The sequence below is a fragment of the Pararge aegeria genome, chromosome 11 (assembly GCF_905163445.1).
Source record: "Pararge aegeria chromosome 11, ilParAegt1.1, whole genome shotgun sequence".
NCBI classification, from domain to species: domain Eukaryota; kingdom Metazoa; phylum Arthropoda; class Insecta; order Lepidoptera; family Nymphalidae; genus Pararge; species Pararge aegeria.
Genome location: NC_053190.1, coordinates 4896725 through 4921498, shown reverse-complemented (window position 1 = coordinate 4921498; position 24774 = coordinate 4896725). Strand labels below are relative to the sequence as shown.

The 24774-nt window shown below is 36.2% G+C and overlaps 2 protein-coding genes across 2 annotated transcripts; one reads left to right on the top strand and one right to left on the bottom strand.

The window, feature by feature from the left end:
* Positions 1-1972: 1972 nt before the first annotated feature.
* On the bottom strand, positions 1973-16853 carry LOC120627604. The gene is made up of 9 exons (XM_039895618.1): positions 16553-16853; positions 15357-15503; positions 14308-14460; positions 13236-13398; positions 12015-12250; positions 10943-11060; positions 8838-9028; positions 4906-5035; positions 1973-2392 (listed from the first exon to the last, which is right to left on the bottom strand). Exons 1-9 carry the CDS (start codon positions 16685-16687, stop codon positions 2025-2027), a joined length of 1641 nt encoding a protein of 546 aa, XP_039751552.1. The 5' UTR covers positions 16688-16853; the 3' UTR covers positions 1973-2024.
* A 2991-nt stretch (positions 16854-19844) lies between these two features.
* LOC120627384 (neuropeptides capa receptor-like) lies at positions 19845-24155 on the top strand. Its single transcript, XM_039895378.1, has 4 exons — positions 19845-20583; positions 21211-21311; positions 23247-23354; positions 24091-24155. Exons 1-4 carry the CDS (start codon positions 19845-19847, stop codon positions 24139-24141), a joined length of 999 nt encoding a protein of 332 aa, XP_039751312.1. The 3' UTR covers positions 24142-24155.
* Positions 24156-24774: the final 619 nt, after the last annotated feature.

Here is a 24774-nt window from a genome sequence, read left to right as displayed (position 1 = left end):
ATCCACTCAGTCACAACACGCCAACTGGCACTTGGATGCCTTTTTTTTTTTTTTGTTATAATATGTACCTAGTTATTATTCAAATTGGTATGGTAAATTGATATTCAGTGCGATGCGCGATAAGGCGCGGCGCCAGTTTGTGGCGCCAGTTGTCGTCGAGGTCTATAAAAACATCTTCGATTTCAATATGTCAAGGTTAGAATTAATAATAGGAACGTTGCATTCAAGCGCTATTTAGGGGCCACTCCAGTAAAAGAATCCTGTTATTCACAGAATTAATTAACACACGACTAATATTGAAGCATCTCTGATACGTACCGCTAGGATGTGGAACGCCGTCCCGGCAACTGTGTTTCCTGCCACGTATAATTTGAGTACCTAAAAGGCAAGAGTGAATAGGCTTTTTCTAGGCAAGCGTGCTCCAACCTAGACCTCATCGTTGCTTTCTTCGGGCATGATTGTCGTAAAGCCTATCGTTAAAAAAACAAAATCATCAAAACCTCTCAACATACGTAGTGTTTCTCGAACAGGCGGTTAGTTTAGCATGTGACAGTAATTATGTCACATCTCATGTTCAAAACGACTACCATAAAATGGCGAAAATGAGAAGTTTGTGAGCTAGCAACATTCCGCGGGTGTCGAGACGTGCGCGGGGCGTTTTCACTGTTTTTGGACACAATGCACTGCATGTACTAATGGCTGAATGAGGGTTCTTTAGTTTCTTAATACTATGCTGTTGTTCTTTTCCCAAAAAGTTTAATCGTAACGTCTCTACCTAATAACAGCAGATACTCACATCATAATCTTATATTCTTCTCTACTTCGTCCATTCCCGCCAATTTGCAAAGTAAAACTTAGCAAATTGGCGGGAATGTCTTGCTTGTGTTTTGCGCGAACTCGCTTTACCTATCGGCAGACATATCTAGTATTTCAGTTGACCTCAAATTTAGCTAGCCACTATGGAAAGGTGTCACCAAAAAACATGTTGCATTCTGACAGCTAAGTTTCGCTCTCTCACTCACTCCGATATCATTTAAGACTGCATCATGACTTAGCACCAGATTTGATTGCAGCCAAGGGCTAACTTTAGTGGAATACAAATTCAAGACTTAAAAACGCGTACGCACTAAGTATCTTAACTTGTAAAAGGTTTTAGAGCAAAGACGTAGGTCTTTGCTCTAAAACCTTCCAATGCGAGTTAGTGGGCTTCAAACGATTATCATCGCATTTTAGTGATAATAACAGAGGCTGACAGCTTAACAGGATTTCCGATGCAAGGGACTGGACCACCTAACTCCGTACAGAAAAACCCAATACGTAGGAATAAATATGGTAATCGTTACACCAAAAAAGCATTCCATCATCAGCCTCAACCTTTAACTGTCCCAATGAAGACTCAGGCCACCTGTCTCGAAGAAGAGGAAATTAGAGCTTTGACCCACCACGCTACTCCAAAACAGCCTAACGTGCTATCCAAGATACGGGAATGAAAAGCGTGAAATTTTGTAAACAGGAACTCAGGGCTTTTACTGAAAATTACCTGGCAGAAAAACTCAATACCTTACAATTAACATGAAGCTTCGCTTTAATACGCAAAAACCAGGAAAATCTGGTGAAATTTATAATTTCTTTTTATTTATCGCCGAACATGAACATCACCTCTATCCTATCTACAGTATCTGCTCCTCGATCGCTTTATGAACGTAAAATTTTATTGCATTGAAACTGCCACCGCACCGCGCCTCTTACACTTTTTATAGGATGCTTCTTAAAAACAATTTTTTCGTTTTTATTCAATGAATAGTAGACATTGGACATATTAACTGGGTCTTTGTAGGAAGACGAAAACAAACACGCCTTTGCCCGAGCCGGGAATCGAACCCAGGAACTCATGATTTGTAGGCGAACGAGACCCACCAGGCAGTCGCACTATTTAATAGGTGATATAATTAGTATAAAAAAAAACAACTTATAAAAATAATAAATTACAATAATCAGGTATTTACTCTCATTGAAAAATAGTTTCACAGTATTAAAGCTCCAAATATTGGAAAGTCGTTAGTGTTGCTTATTCTATACCTAAACCTATTCAATAGTCCACTCGCTACGATGACACCATTTATCCTACTTGTATGAACACTGCATATAGTCCGGTCGTGATTTCTCTTACAAATATCTCTGTTACGGCAGTTCTTTATTCTTAAAGTAATAGGTTTCTTTTTTAGAGTAAATTTCGTCGGCTCGAAAACAGCGTCTCTGTGTATACTGGTGTTAGTTTTTCTGTGTGATATGAGTCTAACTTTGGGCCGCCTCAACACAGGCCTGAGTGAGGAATAACCGAAGTCATCTTCCGAAGTCTTCTCTGAAACGTTTGTATCGCTTGGCGGTTTTCCTGAAACAAAATACAATAATGAAAATTTCTTATTAGAGAACAAAACCTTATTAATAATATAATAAATAAATAAATATACTACGACAATACACACATCGCCATCTAGCCCCAAAGTAAGCGTAGCTTGTGTTATGGCTACTAAGATGACTGATGAATATTTCTATGAATAATATACATAAATACTTAGAATATACATATAAACACCCAGACACTGAAAAACATTCATGATCATCACACAAACAGTTTTCAGTTGTGGGAATCGAACCCACGGCCTTGGGCTCAGAAAGCAGGGTCGCTGCAAACTGCGCCAGCACGCTTCTCTAATTTTAAGTTGTATGCGTTTTAAGCAATAGAAATATCACTTGCTTTAACGGCGAAGGAAAACATCGTGGTGAGGAAACCTGCTTGCCTGAGAGTTCTCCATAATATTGTCAAATGCGTGTGAAGTCCACCAATCCGTAAAAGAATACGAAACTTTACGGGCGTGCACCTGCCAAAATTATCATCCTATATTGGACAAAGTATAGTGACACTTATGACATTAAGCCGAAATTATGTGTTTCTGTTACATACATTCTCTTTGTTTTGTTTCTTTTTGAACTAAAACTTGTTTAGGCGCGACTAGGGAGTAACTCAGATTTTTTTCTGACGGAAGTAACGCTTACGTCAGACTTCTGTGTAGTTTCCGCTATTTAAAAATAATAATTTGGATTGGTCGTAAGTATATGTCATATACTCCACGCTTCTTGACTTATACGCCAGCTAGTGGCAAATATAATAATCAATTGTGAATAGCAAAGTGAATAAAAATTCAACAGTTTTAAACAATACTTTAAATGGCAAAGTTTTTTGAAAATCTCTAGATAAACTTGTTTATTTATTACTTTGGTAATAAATAAATTATTAATAAATTTTCTGACTATTGCGACATTCTTATAATATTCAATGACAAGGTTATATTGACATGTGCTGATCTAACCTTCAATTTCATTTATTTATAAAATATGAAAGTGATATTTATGAATTTTAAATAGAATATGAAATGGAATAGTGAATTAAATGAAATGGCGGAGTCAAAGGAACATTTCACTCTTTCACCAATAAATAATAATAGAAGTTTCCCTTCCTTACTTACTAAAGGTTACACGCACACACTTACTTTTTTTCACAAAACACATTCATTACGCGAAGCGAAACAATTCTTCGCTATGCTTATATCTGATTGATATATAGGTGACGTTCTCTTTTGTTTTTGTTTTTACGGAACACGTCGACACGTTTTTCTGCATAGTGGTAGTTTAGGGGCGAATGTATAAGACAGTTATATGAATCGCAGGTAACGGTTAGTATTTACTAAGCATTTTTTTTTTTCTATAAACTAACTACCAAAATTATTTTAAAGCGATAATTTAATGAAATAGTTAATATTAACCTTGAACAGGAAACAAAGTCCTCCTAGGTAGAACCGAGTCGCCCAAAATTTCATACATGCTATAATCTGTCATGACGTAGTCTTCTAAAAACGTAGTCGGTTCAGACCTTAGGAGACACGTTGACGCGTGTGGTAGTTTAGGGGCGAATGTATAAGACAGTTATATGAATCGCAGGTAACGGTTAGTATTTACTAAGCATTTTTTTTTTCTATAAACTAACTACCAAAATTATTTTAAAGCGATAATTTAATGAAATAGTTAATATTAACCTTGAACAGGAAACAAAGTCCTCCTAGGTAGAACCGAGTCGCCCAAAATTTCATACATGCTATAATCTGTCATGACGTAGTCTTCTAAAAACGTAGTCGGTTCAGACCTTAGGAGACACGTTGACGCGTGTGGTAGTTTAGGGGCGAATGTATAAGACAGTTATATGAATCGCAGGTAACGGTTAGTATTTACTAAGCATTTTTTTTTTTCTATAAACTAACTACCAAAATTATTTTAAAGCGATAATTTAATGAAATAGTTAATATTAACCTTGAACAGGAAACAAAGTCCTCCTAGGTAGAACCGAGTCGCCCAAAATTTCATACATGCTATAATCTGTCATGACGTAGTCTTCTAAAAACGTAGTCGGTTCAGACCTTAGGAGACACGTTGACGCGTGTGGTAGTTTAGGGGCGAATGTATAAGACAGTTATATGAATCGCAGGTAACGGTTAGTATTTACTAAGCATTTTTTTTTTCTATAAACTAACTACCAAAATTATTTTAAAGCGATAATTTAATGAAATAGTTAATATTAACCTTGAACAGGAAACAAAGTCCTCCTAGGTAGAACCGAGTCGCCCAAAATTTCATACATGCTATAATCTGTCATGACGTAGTCTTCTAAAAACGTAGTCGGTTCAGACCTTAGGAGACACGTTGACGCGTGTGGTAGTTTAGGGGCGAATGTATAAGACAGTTATATGAATCGCAGGTAACGGTTAGTATTTACTAAGTATTTTATTTTTCTATAAACTAACTACCAAAATTATTTTAAAGCCATAATTTAATGAAATAGTTAATATTAACCTTGAACAGGAAACAAAGTCCTCCTAGGTAGAACCGAGTCGCCCAAAATTTCATACATGCTATAATCTGTCATGACGTAGTCTTCTAAAAACGTAGTCGGTTCAGACCTTAGGAGACACGTTGACGCGTCCTGAAAACAAAAAATAAATTTACATAACATCGATAAAAAATCTTCAATCGTCCTACACGTGTACCCTTACTATAAAATATCACTATTAAAATAAAATAAATAAATAAATATACTACGGCAACACACACATCGCCATCTAGTCCCTAACTAAGCGTAGCTTGTGTTATGGATACTAAGATAACTGATAAATAATTTTTATGAATAATATACATAAATACTTATAATGTATAGATAAACACCCAGACACAAAACATTCATGTTTATCACACAAATATTGTCCAGTTGTGTGAATCGAACCCACGGCCTTGGACTCAGAAAGCAGGGTCGCTGCCCACTGCGCCAATCGGCCGTCAAACTATTATCAAGCCATTACATTATTGAAAGACCCAGCTTGCTGAGTCCAAGGTTGTGGGTGGGACCCAACTGGAAGTGTTTCTTTGTATATTATCAAAATTAAGCTTAATTTGCTATACTCCGCGAAAAGCAGGAGAATCTGTGTGGTGTAATTTATAATTTCTTCAATCCTTATACTCCACACCACACAGATCCTCGGCAATACACCCTCTACGCACGTTTCGCTCCGAAACCGGAGCATCATCAGGAGATGTTGACTTTACAATGATTAATTGTTAAGTCATTGTAAAGTCAACATCTCATTATAAATTACACCACACAGATTCTCCTGCTTTTCGCGGAGTATAGCAAATTAAGCTTAATTTTGATAATATATCATGGATTTCCGCAAAGTAACGCCTGCTTCTATACAATATACAATAGTGTTTCTTTGATAAATACTAATGTCTGGTGTTGACCAGTGTCTGGGTATTTATCTGTATATTTGACGACTTCCCTGGCGCAGTGGTTAGCGCTGTGAATTTTAAATAGGAGGTCCCGGGTTCGATTCCCGGCAGGGGCAATATGGAAATTTATATTTTGGTGCGATGTCGCGTAGAAACCTATTAGGGGTATGACTAACATGCTCCCTAACAAGTTAGCCCGCTGCCATTTTAGACTGCATCATCACTTACCACCAGGTGAGATTGCAGCCAAGTGCTAACTTGTAGAAGAATTAAAAAAATATATATATATAAGTTTTTATGTATAATATTCATTGGTCATCTTAGGCTTATCGCATGACATTCACAAAAAAGAAATTTTGTGAATGTCATGGTCACTTGTTATAGATGTACATATAAGGGAATGTGTTAAATATTGTACAAGTTTATTACTGTATATGATAAATATGTATATTGTTAGTGTCCGTAATAAATAAATAGATAAATAAATAAATCGCTTACTATTGGGACTAGGTGTTGTTTGTCTTAGTATTTTTTTTTTTATAATTTCTGTGGGTCAATAGTAGTAATAGAGAGTAAGTTATAGTAGTAGAGTTTTTTTGGACAGAGCTCGTCCAAAGATTGAAGATGTTATAAATTACTAGCTTTTAACCGCGGCTTCGCGCGTGTGATAATTTGAAAAACTTTGCCAGTAGGAATAGGATACCGATCATGGATACAGAACAGTGCACTATTTCATGACGCTTTTGTAAACAATGTTGTGTGTCTTTACATTTAACACTAAGATATGTTAAATTCGAGCTTTGGACACACGAGAACATGCCACGTATAGCTGCCCATGTGAGAAGCACGGGTTTTCCAAGTGTACCCCGGCTACCTGTAGCGTCTGGCCTTGTGTTATGTTGAGAGGTCCTTGTATTGTGAAGAAATTATAATAAATAAAATAAATATACTACGACAATACACACATCGCCATCCAGCCCCAAAGCAAGCGTAGCTTGTGTTATGGGTACTAAGATGACTGATGAATATTTTTATGAATAAATGCTTATAATATACAGATAAACACCCAGACACTGGAAAACACTTATGTTCATCACACAAACATTTTCCAGTTGTGGGAATCGAACCCACGGCCTTGGACTCAGAAAGCAGGGTCGCTGCCCACTGCGCCAGTCGGCCGTCAAATTATATTAACAGCAACATAGCAACATATTGACGTGATTTTTGGCATGGAGATAGTTTATGAGCTACATGGGCTACTTTTTATGCCAGAAAAATGCAAGCAAGCGAGCAAGCAAGCATGAAAGCCAGCAAGCAAGCAAGCAAGCAAGAAAGAAAGCAAGCGCGAGCGTGAGCGTATCTTCCCATAGGTACTGCTTTTTTCGTAATAAAAAGTAGCCGATGCCACTTTACAGCTCATAACTACTATCTCTATGCAAAAATTCACATCATTCCGATGTTGCGTGGTTGAAGGACAAAACGTAAGCGTATCTTCCCGCAAGAACGATAAAGCATCCACTCTCCGGCCCTTAAACTATCTCAAACAAGCGCGAGTGTGACTTTAGATTGTAAGCTTCAGTGGGGTGCCCATATAGATACACTACCAGGTAAACTAAGCTCGGCTGCCTACGCCGTCAGGAAAATTAGACAGATTACTGACGTAGAAACAGCAAGACTTGTTTACTTTGCGTACTTTCATAGGGTGATGTCTTACGAGATCTTATTATGGGGCAAAGCTGCAGATATTGAAACTATATTCAAATTGCAGAAAAGAGCTGTACGGTCAATATATATACTTAAATCACGTGAATCCCTCCGTGAAAAATTTAAAGAAATAAGTATACTTACGGTAGCCTCACAATATATTTAGAACAATATAGTATTTGTAAGACAATATATTAGTCTTTATAAACAAAAAGTGGATATTAACAGTCGACTTACAAGAAATGGTCATAAATTAGTGACATCTGCATATCGTCTGCGAAAGGTGCAGAAGTCATTTGTGGAATTGAGTATACGCTTTTGTAATATGATTCCTAAGGTAATGTTGGACTTACCAATGCATAAGTTTCAAGAATGTGTTAAAACACATTTATTACAGCGAGGTTATTATACAGTTGATGAATTTCTTAATGACAAGGTTGCTTGGAAGCATCCGGCTCCGCTTTCATCTCTCACAAGATAGAAAAATAATTTTAAAATGTAAAATGTAAATTGTTGATATTGGAAAAGAGCAACTGCTGAGTTTCTTGCCGGCTTTTCTCGGTAGAATCTGCCTTCTGAACCGGCGGTAGAGTCACTACACACAGACAGACTTGACGTTTCAAAAGTGCTTATATTAGGCCTACTTGAAATAAATGAATTTTGAAATTTGAATTGAGAAGTATTGATTAGTTTAAATAATAAAAATAAACAAAAAAAATAAACAAAATTAATAATAAATAATAATAATAAATATACTACGACAATACACACATCGACATCTAGCCCCAAAGTAAGCGTAGCTTGTGTTATGGGTACTAAGATGACTGATGAATATTTTTATGAATTATATATACATAAATACCTAGAAAATACATATAAACACCCAGACACTGAAAAACACTTAATGCTCATCACACAAACATTTTCCAGTTGTGGGAATCGAACCCACGGCCTTGGACTCAGAAAGCAGGGTCGCTGCCAACTGCGCCAGTCGGCCGTCAAAATTACACTCTCCCGATTGCTACTCTCACACAGTGGCACAGTATAAGGCAGTCAAATCTGACAGCAAATACCTTTAGAATACCGTTGTCGCTGGTACGTAAACGCTGTAGGAGAGAGGCTGCTTTGTTACGCATTATGGCAAAAAAGTCATTTGTTGCTGCGTCTGGGAACATTTCAGAGGCGCTACAGCGCCACGGCATCCTCAACAGCAATATAAAGGCGTTGTTATATTGAACACGATATAAGTCATCCACATAAGAAAATACAAGGTCGATATTAGATTGGCAAAAGCTCACCAGTATAGTCTGCCTCAACTCCGAAGCGTTCCCCCGTCGGGATGTATGGATATAGTCATCGATATAGTCCAGGCTATCTCCTAGGCACTCGACTATTGCGCATCGACCTAGTGCGGTCAAACAACGCATCATAGGTGGTGAGAGACGTTCTTTGGTGCCCTGAGATAGATAATCGAAGAGAATACCTTTACCTGCAAGAAAAATAACAAATATTAATACATTTTAAAGGGCTTGTTCATTATATCAGACCATTACCGTCTAGTCTTATCCCATAATAAATAAATAATAAATAAATATACTACGACACGATACTACGATAGAAGTCGTCCGTAGTGCTTTTCAAAGCATGAAAAAAGTGCTCACTAGCCACCGCCTAAACATCGCATTACGAAAACGCCTTCTAAATTGTTACGTATGGCCAATACTTCTTTACGGATGCGAATCCTGGACCATCAAAGAGGATCTCAGGAAACGTCTAGAAGCATTCGAGATGTGGGCCTATCGACGCATGCTGAATATCAGTTGGACTCTAAAGGTTACCAATGAGGAAGTCTTGCGACGATTTGGTTGTCAGCGCGAACTTTGGAAGACCGTCAAAAAGAAAAAAGTTGCCGTATATAGGGCATGTGCTTCGGCATGATAGATACAGGCTACTGCAACTGATAATGATGGGCAAAGTTGCTGGAAAGAGACGCATCGGTCGCAAGAGGAAGTCTTAGGGAGTGGACTGGGATCGCGAGTGCCGCCCAGCTGTTTAGCCTCGCGAGAGAAAAGGAAAATTATCGAAAACTGACGGCCAACCTTCACTAGTTTGAGAGGCACCTAAAGAAGAAGATACTACGACAATACACACATCGCCATCTAGCCCCAAAGTAAGCGTAGCTTGTGTTACGGTTACTAAGATGACTGATGAATATTTTTATGAATAATATACATCAATATTTATAATATACCAATAAACACCCAGACACTGAAAAACATTCATGTTCATCACACAAACATTTTTCCAGTAGTGGGAACCCACGGCCTTAGACCCAGAAAGCAGGGTCGCTGCCCACTGCGCCAATCGGCCGTCGACAATGAGAAGGGCTTAAGGCCGTAGTCCACCACGCTGGCCCAGTGCGGATTGGTACACACACCTTCGAGAGTTATCCAAACTCCCAGTAATGCAGGTTTACTCACCATGTTTTTCTTTCACCGTTAAATTGCCGTGGTCGCTAAACGCTATAAATTTCTCTTTTTCTAATGAGAAATTATTTTAATTCATTATTTTAATTACCTAAGTATGATTACAAGTATGAAGCGGTGATAGCTCATTGGGACGTATTAGCAATTCAAATATCATCTTCATCATTGGTCATATATCTGCTACAACGGTGTAGGAAAACACCTTGAAGAAACCTGCATTCTTGAGAGTTCTACATAATGTTCTCAAAATAAATAAATAAATAAATATACTACGACAATACACACATCGCCATCTAGCCCCAAAGTAAACGTAGCTTGTGTTATGGGTACTAAGATAGCTGATGAATATTTTTTTATGAATATAATACTAGCCTAGTCAATAGTCTAGTACTAGTCAATGAACAATTGGATTGTTTTTACAATTGCACATAGGTATTTTGCGATGTAAATGTACCTACCTAATAACCATAACCTATAAATATTATACATCTAAATAATTTGTGAAGTTTTTACAATTTTGTATTTTGTAGTTGCTATGTGTATGTACAATATGTAATGAAATAAATAAATATAAAATATATACATAAATATTTACAATATACAGATAAACACCCAGACACTGAAAAACATTCATGTTCATCACACAAACATTTTGCAGTTGTGGGAATCGAACCCACGACCTTGGACTCAGAAAGCAGGGTCGCTGCCCACTGCGCCACTCGGCCGTCGAAAAGAATGTGGAGTCCACCAATCCGCATTAGGCCAGCGTGTTGGACTACGGCCTTAACCTCTTCTCATTGTGGAAGGAGACTCGTGCCCTATAGTTGACCGGAAATGGGATGATATGATGATGATGATGATGAAGCCAAGTTTAAAAAAATAGAATAGGTAAGTTAGAATATTATTAATATACATACCAACAGTGATGAATTGTGGCCAGGTACGGGTTATCTTTGTTAAGAGAGCTACCATTTTCTCAGCTAACACACCATTACCTAATATATTCGAAACCATCACCGGAAAAAGCCTTTGAAACTGTAAAAATACATGCAAATAAATTAAATTAAATTGTTAAAACTAAATTCAAGTAATTTTTTCACTTTAATCTGACAACAGAAGTAAAACCGCCGTAGTAGAAAAGAGGGAGGCTTACACGAGTGCTATGCCCAGGGTTTCATTGAATATCGGCCATCGTAGGCCGCTGGATTCCCATCATTTTAAGGCTAGAACTTTGCTTTGGAAATTTATTTATTTAGCAAAAACATGAATTTAAACGCTTACCAGACATATGCTCACTGTACTACTTAAAAAAGCCTAACGCCTGCCTTAACTTACCTCTTAACCTATCTTTTTTTCTCACTGTTTTCCTTTATTAGCAAACGAGTTAAAAATATTAAGTAGGTAATCATTTATAGAATGGCTTACATTTTACATAAGAGACAAAGTGTCCGACGTTTCTTCATACATTAGTATATTGTGCAACTAGTGCGACAAGTTGTCGATTGCCCACGAAAGCGAAGTTGAACGCACGAGAGAAGCGAGTGCGGCCACTCGCTTGAGTGGGTAATCGATGTCGCACTTGTTGCACATACTATTTTGTATTACTCATGCGGGGAAAGTATCGCTCGCTGTTGCGGTTGAAAAAGAACCGTTTGCCCATTTTAAAATTTGAGTGCGACAAGAATAATTTGAGTGCGACAAGTAAACTTGTCGCACTCAAATTTTAAAACAAGATCTCACCCAAGAAACTATTCGTTCGTTGGTTAACTACTGAGAAAACTAATGTCAGCGTGCTTTACGTCCGAAAAAGCGCTCAGAATTTTTTTAATTTGCAAGTGCGTTACTTTTGATTTTGTGAAGCGACCTTTTTAAATGAAATAAATTAAATTATTTTGCGTGAGACGAAAAAAAAAATTGACGTTTTTTTTGCGCCACCTTAATATATATATATATATATATATATCTTCAACAAGTATTAAAATGCTATACCTGCTGTTGTATATTAGTGTCCAGGCTGCAAGGATTTGAGCATAACGCGTCGACCATGTCCAAAACGTTTGATTGTAACGGCCTCTTAGTTGGAACATTCAATGCGTTCAGGTTGTCATCGTTAAGCACCAGCACAACTAAATTGAAGAGATTCGGGATTATGGGCCCGATGCGAGTGTTCCGCGCCAGGTCATCCACTGCTACTTGCCTGATATTCTTCTTTAGGCTTAATATTGCTAGAAAAAATCAGAAAAAATAACGTAGTTAAAATATTTGTTGAAGTTATACTTCTTTTGGCGCGTTAGTGAAAAATGATGAGAGAAAATTTTTACTTATTTAATTTTTGAAAATTAAACCGTCAAAAAAACAGACACCCTGAAGTTAGCTATATCCAACATTTAAGTTTTAAAAAAAACGTTGTGACAGTGTACACTTCCAATTGTCAAAGTCTTCACACTTATTCCGATGATTGAATCGATTCAATTGCACAAAAATCTCATTAATGCTAAGCGAAACTTGGTTCTTCGATAATGATATATTTATTATAACATATCATTATCGAAGAACCAGTTTTATTATAACGCGTTATTCGCTAGATAACGCGTTATAATAAAACTTTCAATGTATTAAATACCTTTTTTCTATTGTTGGTGTCGTTTTTTGTTACAAACGTAGAATAAGGCGAAAGATACAACTTTTGAAAAGATTTTTATCTTGTTACGCCAAAGAAGTATAACTTCTGACGCGTGTACATAAGTACACGCACGTTTTTTTTTACAAAAGCAATGTAATGCGGTTCATCCTAAAGCTTTACGTATTATAAAACAAAGTCCCCCGCCGCGTCTGTCTGTCTGTCTGTCTGTCTGGGCGCAAAAACTGAAAAATCGATTTTCATACGGATTTCACTCATGAAAAGAGTGACTCATTGGGAAGGTTTTAGTGTATTTTATATTATATATTATGTCTATTTCTAATCTTCATTACTGAGTGATTTTAAATACCACTGAATTTAGTTAGTTTTATATAGTTCAAAAAACACATAAGACAATCAATGTGGAAAGTAATTATGTTTGCTTGTTTACCTTTTTCGAGACCGCGATTGATTTTTATCTGGCCTAGTAGTTACCCTGCACTAAGCAGGGTAGTGACAGATAATATCAAATGGTGTTTCCACCGCGTCATAGCATTGTCTTAAGATTTAAGCTAACTATATTACCTTACCTCTAGCTATTTTAGTAAAATAGACCTGTAAACTGGCACTGATGTTGTTATTATTTGTTAAGTTTTTATCATCAGTTATCCATTCTACTGAGACGGTCGGCAAAGTTGAGTATACATAACTCTGCGTTGTCATTGCATATTCCGCTACATTAATTACCGATTCCTGTAACAAAATATACTTTGAAACCTTTAAATAAAAAAGCAGAGGTAGTATTAAGGACTGCCGACTCTCTAAATAATGGAATTACAAAAATGGAATCAGTCCACATCCTAAGTCAAACAAGGGTGTGACATGATACAGACGAGAATATACAAATATACGTTAATGTCTCAGCCAACTATACTACGCTACGATGGTCTGGTGCAAAACTACAAAGACGAATCACAACTCAAAGAATGTTTAGGTCATCGGTGACGCGGCTCTAGAGAAGGAAAACAAATACTGGCATGTCAATTAACTATACCAAAGACAAAGGTTTATGTATTGTGATCACTATAATATTGCAATAATTGAGCATGGTTAACTGACTGTATTTCCACGCAGAAGTGCATGGATACCGGCTATTCTATCACCAGATGAAGCAGTAATTCAGTTTAATATCTCACAAAATAGTTAACAACAAAAACAGGACAAATATATTATATGAACATTACATATATTACAGGACCAATTTTATTACGGGAAAATATATATTTAGAAACCCAAAATAAAAGCAGGCAGCAGCTAGTTGTATCAGGGCACGGAAACCAAAATACATCTTGATTTGTAAGAATCAACACTCATCTATTTAAAAAGATGTATAATTTATACTATTTTTGGTCTTTGCCAGGCATTTGTTAAAGGGACTAAGCGCATCTTGCATAAATCGGTTAACTGAGGTTTATTAAATGTTATGAAATCCTTCGATAAATCAGAATTTCATTTTAGTTCGTTAATTTATTTAACAGGTAAACACAGAACATTGAAATAAGCTGGTTATCAACCAAAATTTTCAGGTAAATTAAAACCTGTTCCGAGTCCTCTGCGGTATTAAAAATAGAGCAATAGAAGAATAATTTAGTATTTTCTTACTATTTCACAGCATATTTTCTCATCACCAACAGGCGCATAAAGCGCTGCAGAGGCACCAACCACTGGACTCGTATCAGACAGAGTAAGCACTTTGTTCACATCCCATCCGTCCACACAAGACTTCTTCATCATCTCACTGTGTAATGCAATTGTCTGAAATTCAAAATAGGTATATTTAATATCTATCATTACATCAATAATTAGTTAAGGTGCACATTAACACATAGGTCTTGGTTATTATCACTTCTCATTCTTCACATCTCTTCTCATCCCTTATACATTCTTGACTTTGACACGTTTTTTTGTTAAATAAATATACTAAGACAGTACACACATAGGCATCTAGCCCCAAAATAAGTAGCTTGAGTTATGGGTACAAAGATGGCCGCTGAATATTTTCATGAATAATATACATATAAACACCCATACACTGTAAAACATTAATGTTCAGAACACAAACATCAACATTGTTATGTGGGGTGGGGACAACATGTCTTCTTCAGACTTTAAGACACGCTGCTGTTTTGGTTTTACCATAATATTAAAACTGTGAATCGGCTGCCTGCCTAACAACCTCCTAACTTAGGAATGTTAATATCAATAATATGTGATAGAATATGTAATTATTAAAGCTCATCAATCTAGATTGTCTATGACAATGAGTTGAAGTTGTTGTTTTCCTATCATAATCTTTCTCTTTACATGCTTCAACTATGGATGAATACAATGCCTTGAACTAGAGAAAACAGTCCAATATGATTGTGGAAAAGCTGTTAACATCCATCAACTATATCACCGCGGGAAGAATAGACAGTAAAGATTTGAGTAAGCAAAGCTGACTGCCGACCTTCGCTTGTGAAAGGAACCCTAAGAAGAATCAAATTTGGGTGTATAGGTTTAATATAACTGCAATAGGTTAGCCTGCTGACTGAGACTGCATCATAATTTACCACCTGGTAAGATTGCAGTCAACCTGAACCTGGTTGAAGAAGCCCACTGCAAACCTGAGATATGGCAGGTTTCAGCAAGTATAAAAGTTAAATACTTACACTAATGGTCTGTCTAAGTTTATAGCTGACATCCTCAGCAAGATTGGTAGCCGCTTCTGCATTAAGATCTGCTCCAACCTGCTCAGCCATGCACAGTATTGAGTCAGGTCCAACACCTGCAAATTTGCCCTGAGCTGGTGCTCCATCCTAAAATAATAATAATTATTATTATATATAAACAATTTTTGTAACCAACTGTGCCTGGCCATGCTTCACTGAATATTATGTAACATGGTTACATGATACACCCCATATATTATGGTTTAATACTGTGCAATTTCAAAAATTCTTTAGTCATGTAGGCCTATCACATGCATTTATGAGGCAGCATAATATATATTATATGTTTCCATTATTGTGAGGTGGTGGCCATAACAACATATCTTAAATTCTTTAAAACTAAAGCTAGGAGGGTTCCAAACGTACCCTGGTCTAAAAAGAGTGTGCAACAAATGATTATTTTGTGCTATCTCCACCTCTCAGTTAATTAATATATTAGCTATATATTAATGTTAGAGTTGTTATTTTAGAAGGTAATAAAAATTATTATAAATATTAACCTGTAGTTAAGGCAGGTGAAACTGCTGGGAAACAATTAATTAATGATAATTTATTAATGTAGTGGCCATAACAACATATCTCAAATTCTTTAAAACTAAAGCTAGGAGGGTTCCAAACGTACCCTGGTCTAAAAAGAGTGTACAACAAATGATTATTTTGAGTTATCACCACCTCTCAGTTAATTAATATATAGCTATCATGTTAGAGTTGTTATTTTAGAAGGTAATAAAAATTATTATAAATATTAACCTGTAGTTAAGGCAGGTGAAACTGCTGGGAAACAATTAATTAATGATAATTTATAAATAGGATTTTACATTAGGCTTTTAATTATTAGACGCCTAATGAAGGTTAAGGTGTACAATTTATTAAGGCTTGAGTGTCAATTTGTGTTGCGCTGTGATGAAACTTCTTCTATACATTTTTTCGCCTATTGGCACTGTCCAGCGGCAGGTGAGAGCATATTATGCTGTTTGTACAGGTTTTGAACTTTCGATAATAGTTGTGTAAGCTTGCTTACCGTGTTGGAGCAGAGCGGTGGGTCTTAGATCTAATTCTCTGTCTCCTGTATGTTATGGGGTATGCGCCCAGCTGTGGATCATTAGTGAGCTGATGATGAATAGGTATAGACTTACCTTTTCAACGAGTGGAGGTGTGTCACACTGGCTGGACCCTCCGGACTCGGACGCTACAGACTTGTTTCGGTCACGATCACGATTACTGTTCTGTTTCCTAGAGTGATTCTTTGATGATGACGATAAACTAGACATTTTTAAAACAACCCGACGTTACAGTGGATGACGGGGCATTATATTATAAAACTTTAAAATAACTTGATTATTGTAATAATTGATTTCTTACTATTTACATGGCGTTGTGTCGAAAGAATTCAAGATTTTCTAAAAAAAAACACGACGAGCTTTACGCTCAAGACGTTATATTTTTGACTTTGACAGATATCCTTGACAGCCGACAGTTAACTTCTAGACTTTTAGTCTTGCTATACTTTTTAGCCGTTGTTGAATCGATTATAATATTTAATCGTTATATATATAAAATAATTTAAATCGTTTTTATAGATTATTTCCACGAACGTATTTTATTACTTTTAGAGAGAAATCGGAAATAATTAAACACATTGAAAAGGTTAACTCTTTGAACTCAATAATATATGAGTATTAGTTAAGCTTTTAGCTCTGGGAGATACAAACAATATGCCAGTCCAAAGTATGGTTCAAAATCACTAAACAAATTGAATGATGATCGTTGTATACTTCATTCGGATAGTCATTTGGATAGGCTGAAAGCTAATATTATAATTAATAAAATAATATCCTGTGCGTTTAATCTACACACGGCAAAAGTGAAACAGCAAGAGCTATCATAAAATTAGAGATATGAATGTTTAAAAAATTTTTAGTTGATTTAATATAGTCCATAATTATTTATTTTTCAAGTTACATCCATGAAACTTTGATTTTAGGTTTTCGATTCAAACTGAAGAAACATATGTTTCACAAATTTTAAAATTTCCACCCCCAAAGACATTAAATAGGGGATGAAAATTTATATGACAGTTTCTGATTTTTAATAAAACTTGGTATATCAATATAGGCAAAAGTGACTGACTGAATTTAAACTGTTCTTACTTCTTTGTTTGGAGGAGATAAGCCTGTTGGTAGACTTTCTAACCTTCCAATTGAAATCGGCAACGGGGATATTCCGACATTTGATGTAATAATAACCATCCCGGCAAATTTGTGCTCAGTAGTAACTACAATTCAAGAGTTAAGTTTGAAAATTTATCCAAATATTGCTTATTTTCATAATAAGCCATACTTTAGCCAAAAAAAGACAAAGAAGAGAAGAGCTATTAATTATCCTGTCGAATTTTTGAATTCGTTGAAACCACCGGGTCTGCCATGGCTTATTCTTACTCCCATTATGTTTTTGAGAAATTTGAAATCACCTAAACTATGCAACGGGACCAGGCCGAAAGTCAAAACTTCGCATCTTATAATATTGGAAGCTACAATTATAACTAGGTGTGCGAAACGAAAAACTGCATTTTTAGCACGGATTCGCTAAATTGTGAACGATTTTCCGTTTGAATTCAAACGATTACAGTTTCTCCTCAAAGTATGTTTTGCAATGACTATACACAGAGAAAAATCTGCTTCTCACATGGGCAGGCCTACGTAGCTTGCTCACGCGTAAGTTCACTCAGTAGTTTAGTGTAGTTTTGGTGCCTACTGATAGATCAGTATAGAATATTGTCTATAAATAAATTTTATAGTTCATATTTTTCTATTAGCAGACAGACTTTTTTTTATTGACAATGGAACATAACGCGAGCGAAGTCGCGGGCAAAAACTAGTCAATAATAACCATCCAGCAACGTTCATTCAACCTCTATCGGTTAGGGACGCATTCTTTCGACACGCGACGGTCAAAATAAAGGGACTGAAAACGAGAGAAAAACTGATTTTCTCCCATACCCGTCTAATTTACTATTATTGATTAATCACTGAGGACAGAACAAACAGAACAGAACAAAACAGAACATAATTGTTTCCACTGCCTGACACAATTTCTATTGAATAATGTACCTATGTGTTTTGATTAAGCGTTGATGGTACATTGAGAATGTCTGTAGTTCTCATTGATTTTACATTGAATTTGGTTTGATTGAGCAATTCTATAGAATCTCATAATCCATGAAAACCTGATATCATACAATTTTTCTTTTTTCTTCATACCAAATGAAGAAAAAAGGAAAACTACCTAGTGGCGTGACAAGCTTCTAAGTAGTAGAGCGCCATGTTTCTGCACAAATCAAATCGCTGTTTAACACATCCGAATCAGATCTGACCGTTTGCTTCTCGTTATCAAATGGTTTTTTTCTTTTGTTTTCATTCAACATGCTTATTATATTTGCTAAAGTTGATTTGTGATACGAGTCGTATGTAGTTTATGTCTCACAAAATATTTTGTAAATATTTTACTTTTTTTGGACACAATGCACTTCAGGCGATAATGGCTGAATGAGGGTTATGTATGTCTTTTATTCTATGGAGGCATCGTACTTAATACTAAAACTAGCAACGGCCGAAGGTTCTCACTAGACAGACGGGAGGAAATATTGAATTATAAAGTTCGAGCCCGCAACCTCTCCTAATCAGACCACAACATACGAACTGCGTCGAGGAGGTCGACAAAATTGAAATAAGCGTCTTATGATCTTGATAGTTGATCGCGTCGACGATAAGAATAAGGCGAACGGATCGGGTAAATGTTAGTCTCGGCACAAACAGCCTCGCCAGTTTTCAGGGATTATAGCATTGTGTATCATTCCGCCAGCTTCTATCTAAATCAACATAGAACCAGTCGTTTTGTACCAGAGCAGACCGCGCATCAACACGTATCATGATAATGAAAGTTCGTAGCGTCTGCGACAAGGATATCTACGTGACTGTTACACATTGAATTGAACTTGGCCTTAGGTTCTTGTAGGAATTGCCTCGCCACGGGAGCGGGCATCGGGGCTACTAAAAGGCAGATTGTGCACAAGCTTCCTCAGCTCAAACAACCTGCATGACAACGCACTAACGGAGCTGGTCTTGACAAAACGTGCGGATCACTATAACCCTTCACCCTTTTTTAATACAGAACTACAAACTATTTACTTACACTCAGGTAATTGCCGAGCAAACAGTGGAATTTTTCAGGAAGTTTAATCTATTTAATAGTTTATTCTGCAAACACGATTAAACTCACTGTTACGTTGAAAACAAACATTGACCATTACGCAACGGGGCGGCGAACGTGAAGGCACATATCAGTGTAAATTTTTAGAGCATTTAGAACAAAATACTTAAAGAGCCTTCATTTGAATTAGTGTGTTATGTATAATTTAATCCGTGAGTTATGAATAACCTAACGAACGACTCGGAATATGAGAACAATTTGATGTTATGGACATTGTTTTTAAGAAAGGCAATGGGGAGCGATCCAGTTTGGCTGCAAGTAACTATTTCGACTATCCTTTTATCAATTTTCGTGGTTGGTCTCATCGGGAACCTTCTGACATGCATAGTTATCTACAACGATAGAAGCATGCACACGGCTACTAACTTCTACCTCTTCAACATGGCTGTATCAGACTCGGTAGTGTCCTTTGCCATCTTTCTGGAAGTGTATTTGTTTTTGGCTGAATCATACTTGTTTGGGAATATCGCTTGCAAAATCCATTTTTTCTTTGTTATATTCTTGTGGAATAATAGCACTTTGGTCATGACGGCGTTAGCAATAGAGCGGTATGTAGCGATTTGGTATCCGTTGATGCTAAAGTCTTCGCCTCCTTTGAAAAGAGTGATGAAGGTGATAACAATAATATGGATTATAGCAATCTTGGAGACGACTCCTGAAGTGTTGACGGTGGAGCTGATCAGAACAAACCACATGTCAGTATGTTTCACAGTACCCAGTCCGGCTGCTAGAGTTGTGAATGGAGTTTTGGCTCTGGTGACATTTGTAGTACCCTTGGGGATCATACTGTTTGTATACATAATGATAGCTTTAAAAGTAAACACAACTGAGAAATCGAATTCTAACAGAAAGATATTCAACCATAGAGATAACAGGAGCAAAGTCAATAAACTTACTGGTGAGTCTTTTTTAATTACGTACAAGAGTTTAATAAGAACAAGCTCGAGAGATAGATTTGAATGAATAGTAAAACTACGTGCAAATAGTTAACAGCATTATATTGAATGCTTCGCTTTTGTCCAGTTTTCTTTTTCAGAACACTCTTTACAATGGCAGATTGTAGGATGTTCTTGTGAGGTTATCCATGGATTGTTTATATATTACTTTAAACTGTACACACTACATAAAGAGCACTGTTTTCAAAGAGGAAACTTAATAATTCTACTAAAAAGTAAAGAAACTTAAGGCTCTCTTGCATTCCGATCGAAATAATTTTTTTTGAGACCAATTTGGGTCCACAAACATATTTTTTTCACTTTTTCGTTTTTGTTCAGTTAGAAAATATTATTTTTGTTGTAGTTCCCAAATAAATACTTTTTATATTCTTCTTTTCTATATTAGAATTCCAAACACAATAATTCGGATGAGCTGTGCGACGGTAAAACTAGTACGAGTTAAGCCATTAAATTACTAAAATCGCCCCATGGATCTTAAGAAAATTTTAGCTATTTCACATGAAAATCAATTACTTATTTAGCATACTTAGAATGATAATTATATTTAATACTCACTTTAATGTTTTCAGTAGCGATGACGCTTTCATTTCTAATCTGCTGGCTACCATTCTTTACTTTTCGCATACTCATTTTCTCTTTGGATATGCGGCAACTAATGCAATTGGATCAGGTATGTGATATCAGGTGTCTTATTTAATTTTTTTTTTAAATTTGTAATAGACTAGCGCTTGATGGAAAGTGCAGATATAGCCTAAGATGGGACGCGCTTGCCTAGAAGATGCCTTTTCACTTTTGTCTTAAAGATCGAAGAAGTCGTAAAAGATAGGAAACACAGAACCCGGGAGGGCGTTCGAATCCCAGCCATGCGTATAAGAAAGAGTTCCTTGCGTGCCCTGTTTAGTGTTTACCTGTTTATAGGCGGTAGTTTTCCACTTACCATCAGGCCATCTGCTTTGTCCACCAATATTGTTATTAATATAAAAAACCTGTCCAACTGGACTTGGGGAAGTTGAAAATAACTTTTTATCGATTTAAGTCGATGAGCTCAGTGGGCTCGCAAAAATTTAACTAAAACAAAATTTAATTTAGACAGCCGGTTGGCGCAGTTGGCTACCACTACTGGAAAGTGTTTGTGGGATGAACATGGATGTTTTTCAGTGTCTGGGTGCTGATGTGTACATTAAGTATTTATGTGTATTATATTTATAAAAATATGCATCAGCTATCTTAGTACCCATAACACAAGCATCGCTTACTTTGGGGATATATAAAGGAGTCGTGCTTTTTTTCCGGGATAATTTCCCAGTCCTATAAGCTCTCTCTGTAAATATTAAGACGAACCGTTATTTTCTTACATGTCTCTTTTATTATCATGGACATGAATACAAATAATACAATTATGTCATTTTACTTTATTACTACTAAGATAATTACAGCTTTAATTTAATTGTAATATTATTATTATGGCTTATGGTAACTGAAATATGAAATATAAATATAAATAAATAAATATACTACGACAATACACACATCGCCATCTAGCCCTAAAGTAAGCATGTGTTATGCGTACTAAGATGACTGAAGAATATTTTTATGAATAGGTAATATAAATAAAATACTTATAATATACATATAAACACCCAGACACTGAAAAACACTTATGTTTATCACACAAACATTTTCCCGTTGTGGGAATCGAACCCACGGCCTTGGACTCAGAAAGCAGGGTCGCTGCCCACTGCGCCAGTCGGCCGTCAAATATTGTTTACATTCCATAAAAACTCCGATTGAGATCTTGTTGTTAATGTTTGAGACTTTTTTTTAATCTTAATATATATAAATCTCCTGTCACGATGTTTGTCCGCGATGGACTCCTAAACTGCTTAACCGATTTAAAATTAAATTGGCACACCATGAGCAGTCTGGTCCAACTTAAGAGATAGGATAGCATAGATCTTTAATTATAGTCGCAATTTTATTTTATTGCAAATTATTTCTCTATAATTAATTTACAGTCACATGTTTTATATATATACTACTATACTCATTTAAGGCTTAGCGATACTGAATACTTTAAAAACAAAATCGAACGCAGACGAAGTCGCGGGTAAGAATATATAAAATTCAAATAATCTTTCAAAAATTCAACTAGCTTCAAAGATTTTTCTGATGCAGATCGGTTTTTTATCATTATTGCAACCGAGTAAAGAGGCATGAAGAGGGAGGAGGAAGAAAAAAATTAATAATATCGTCCAACTTCTGATTTGGAGATATATAAAGTGCAACAATCAAAATATTCATCCTATTTTCCATTTGGCATTGAGCCATACATAAGTCAGGAGAAAGAACAGAAAATCTATCGATGAAGTTACAATGTTAACAACATCATTAGTATTATGATATATGCTTACGTCTTCAGCCGTTTAAATTTTGCAATGCATTTGAAGTTCGAATAAACTCGAATCAACCGTGGTTGGGACAAGAAAAAGACGGCGCGTAACGAAAAAATGTGACGCGTAGCTGAAAAATGTTACACTAAATTTTTTTCCAACCCCGATAAAGAAGTTTCACTTAAAAAAAATTAAAACAATATTTTTATTTTCAGCTTTGGAGCATCGGCTACAAGACTGTGCTCATTAATAGTTGGTTCAGTATCGTCTTGAACCCGATACTTTTTAGCCTAATGTCCACTAAGTTCAGGAAAGCTCTCAAGGTATGTTATATTTAAGGAATCTGGGGTAAATATTTATATCATTATTTTATTAATGGCAGGCTATATATACATCTATTTTATTCTGTATTTTTGTGTAGCGTACAACAAAAGTACAAATACATTTATTTCCAAATGAACTGAAATATACCCAAGTCGTAAGAGTTACGAAACACAGAACTCGGGAGGGCATTCAAGTCCCAGCCATGCGTAAAAGAAAGAGTTCCTTGCATATTATATTAAGTCAATTCGTCGTCAACTTCAGTATGTTCTTCACAAACTAATTTTTTCCTGTTTTCCGTAATTCCAATGTAACGCGGAACTTAACTTAAGCCATGTAGCCAATGACCTCTATTCTATAGTATATTAGAGGTCAGTGGATTTAAAAATCTAAAGATAATTCAATAACAATAAAAAAGTAGTTATGCAGTGTTTTGCCACACTCCAACTGACATCTCCTTTCAGATGTCAGAACATGATACACTCATGATAACAACTTATTCCGACTTTACGCTTCCTTTACAAATCAATCCTTTAAACGCTGTAATAATAAACGTGGCATAACGTCGGAATAGTTATGCAGTGTTTGGTCATACTACAATTGACATCACCTTACAAATGTCAGGGCGTGGAAAAACACAGCATAATAATTCCGATCTTATCCAACTTCCATTATTTAGACAAACAGTCTTAATCCAACGAATACAAAATCTAATAATATTATATTATGTAATTTCAGATGTTATGCAATAGAAAAATCCTTATCCAGCATGAAATAACGGCAGTGTAACTAGTCAGACGTTGAAATAAGAAGCCTTTATATTAAATGTATGCTGATGACGTAGCAATTCTAATAACAGCATTAACGTTGGATGACCTTGAAAATAAATTAAACAGAACGGCTGAACTTACTTTTAAATGGTTTCTGACAAATGGTCTAGCCCTCAACATCACAAAGACACAGTTTATGCAATTTAATCTAGCCGGTCGGAAGCGTCGGTGCCTGTCTGTTTCCATTCAAGCCCAAAAAGTTGAGCAGGTCGATAAAGCTACTTTTTTGGGCTTCCAGATAGATCAAGGCTTAAAATGGAATTTGCATATCGACAAATTATGTGGCAAAATTTCTACAGCTTGTTTCGCTCTAAAGCGCGTTACACATACTTTGTCAGCAGAGGCAACGTATGCTTGCTACTTTGCTTCTGTTCAAAGCCTTCTTCAGTATGGAATTGATTTGTGGGGACGCGGTGCCGATTGGGAACGCGTCTTTAAATTGCAGAAGCGGGCAGTCAGGATACTTGCTCACGTATCGCAAGACACCCCAGCTCGACCCTACTTTATTAAACTAGGTATTTTAACGCTGCCTTGCCTACTCATTTATAATGTAGCAGTATACGTAGAGCAGCACAGAAACGAGTTTGACAAA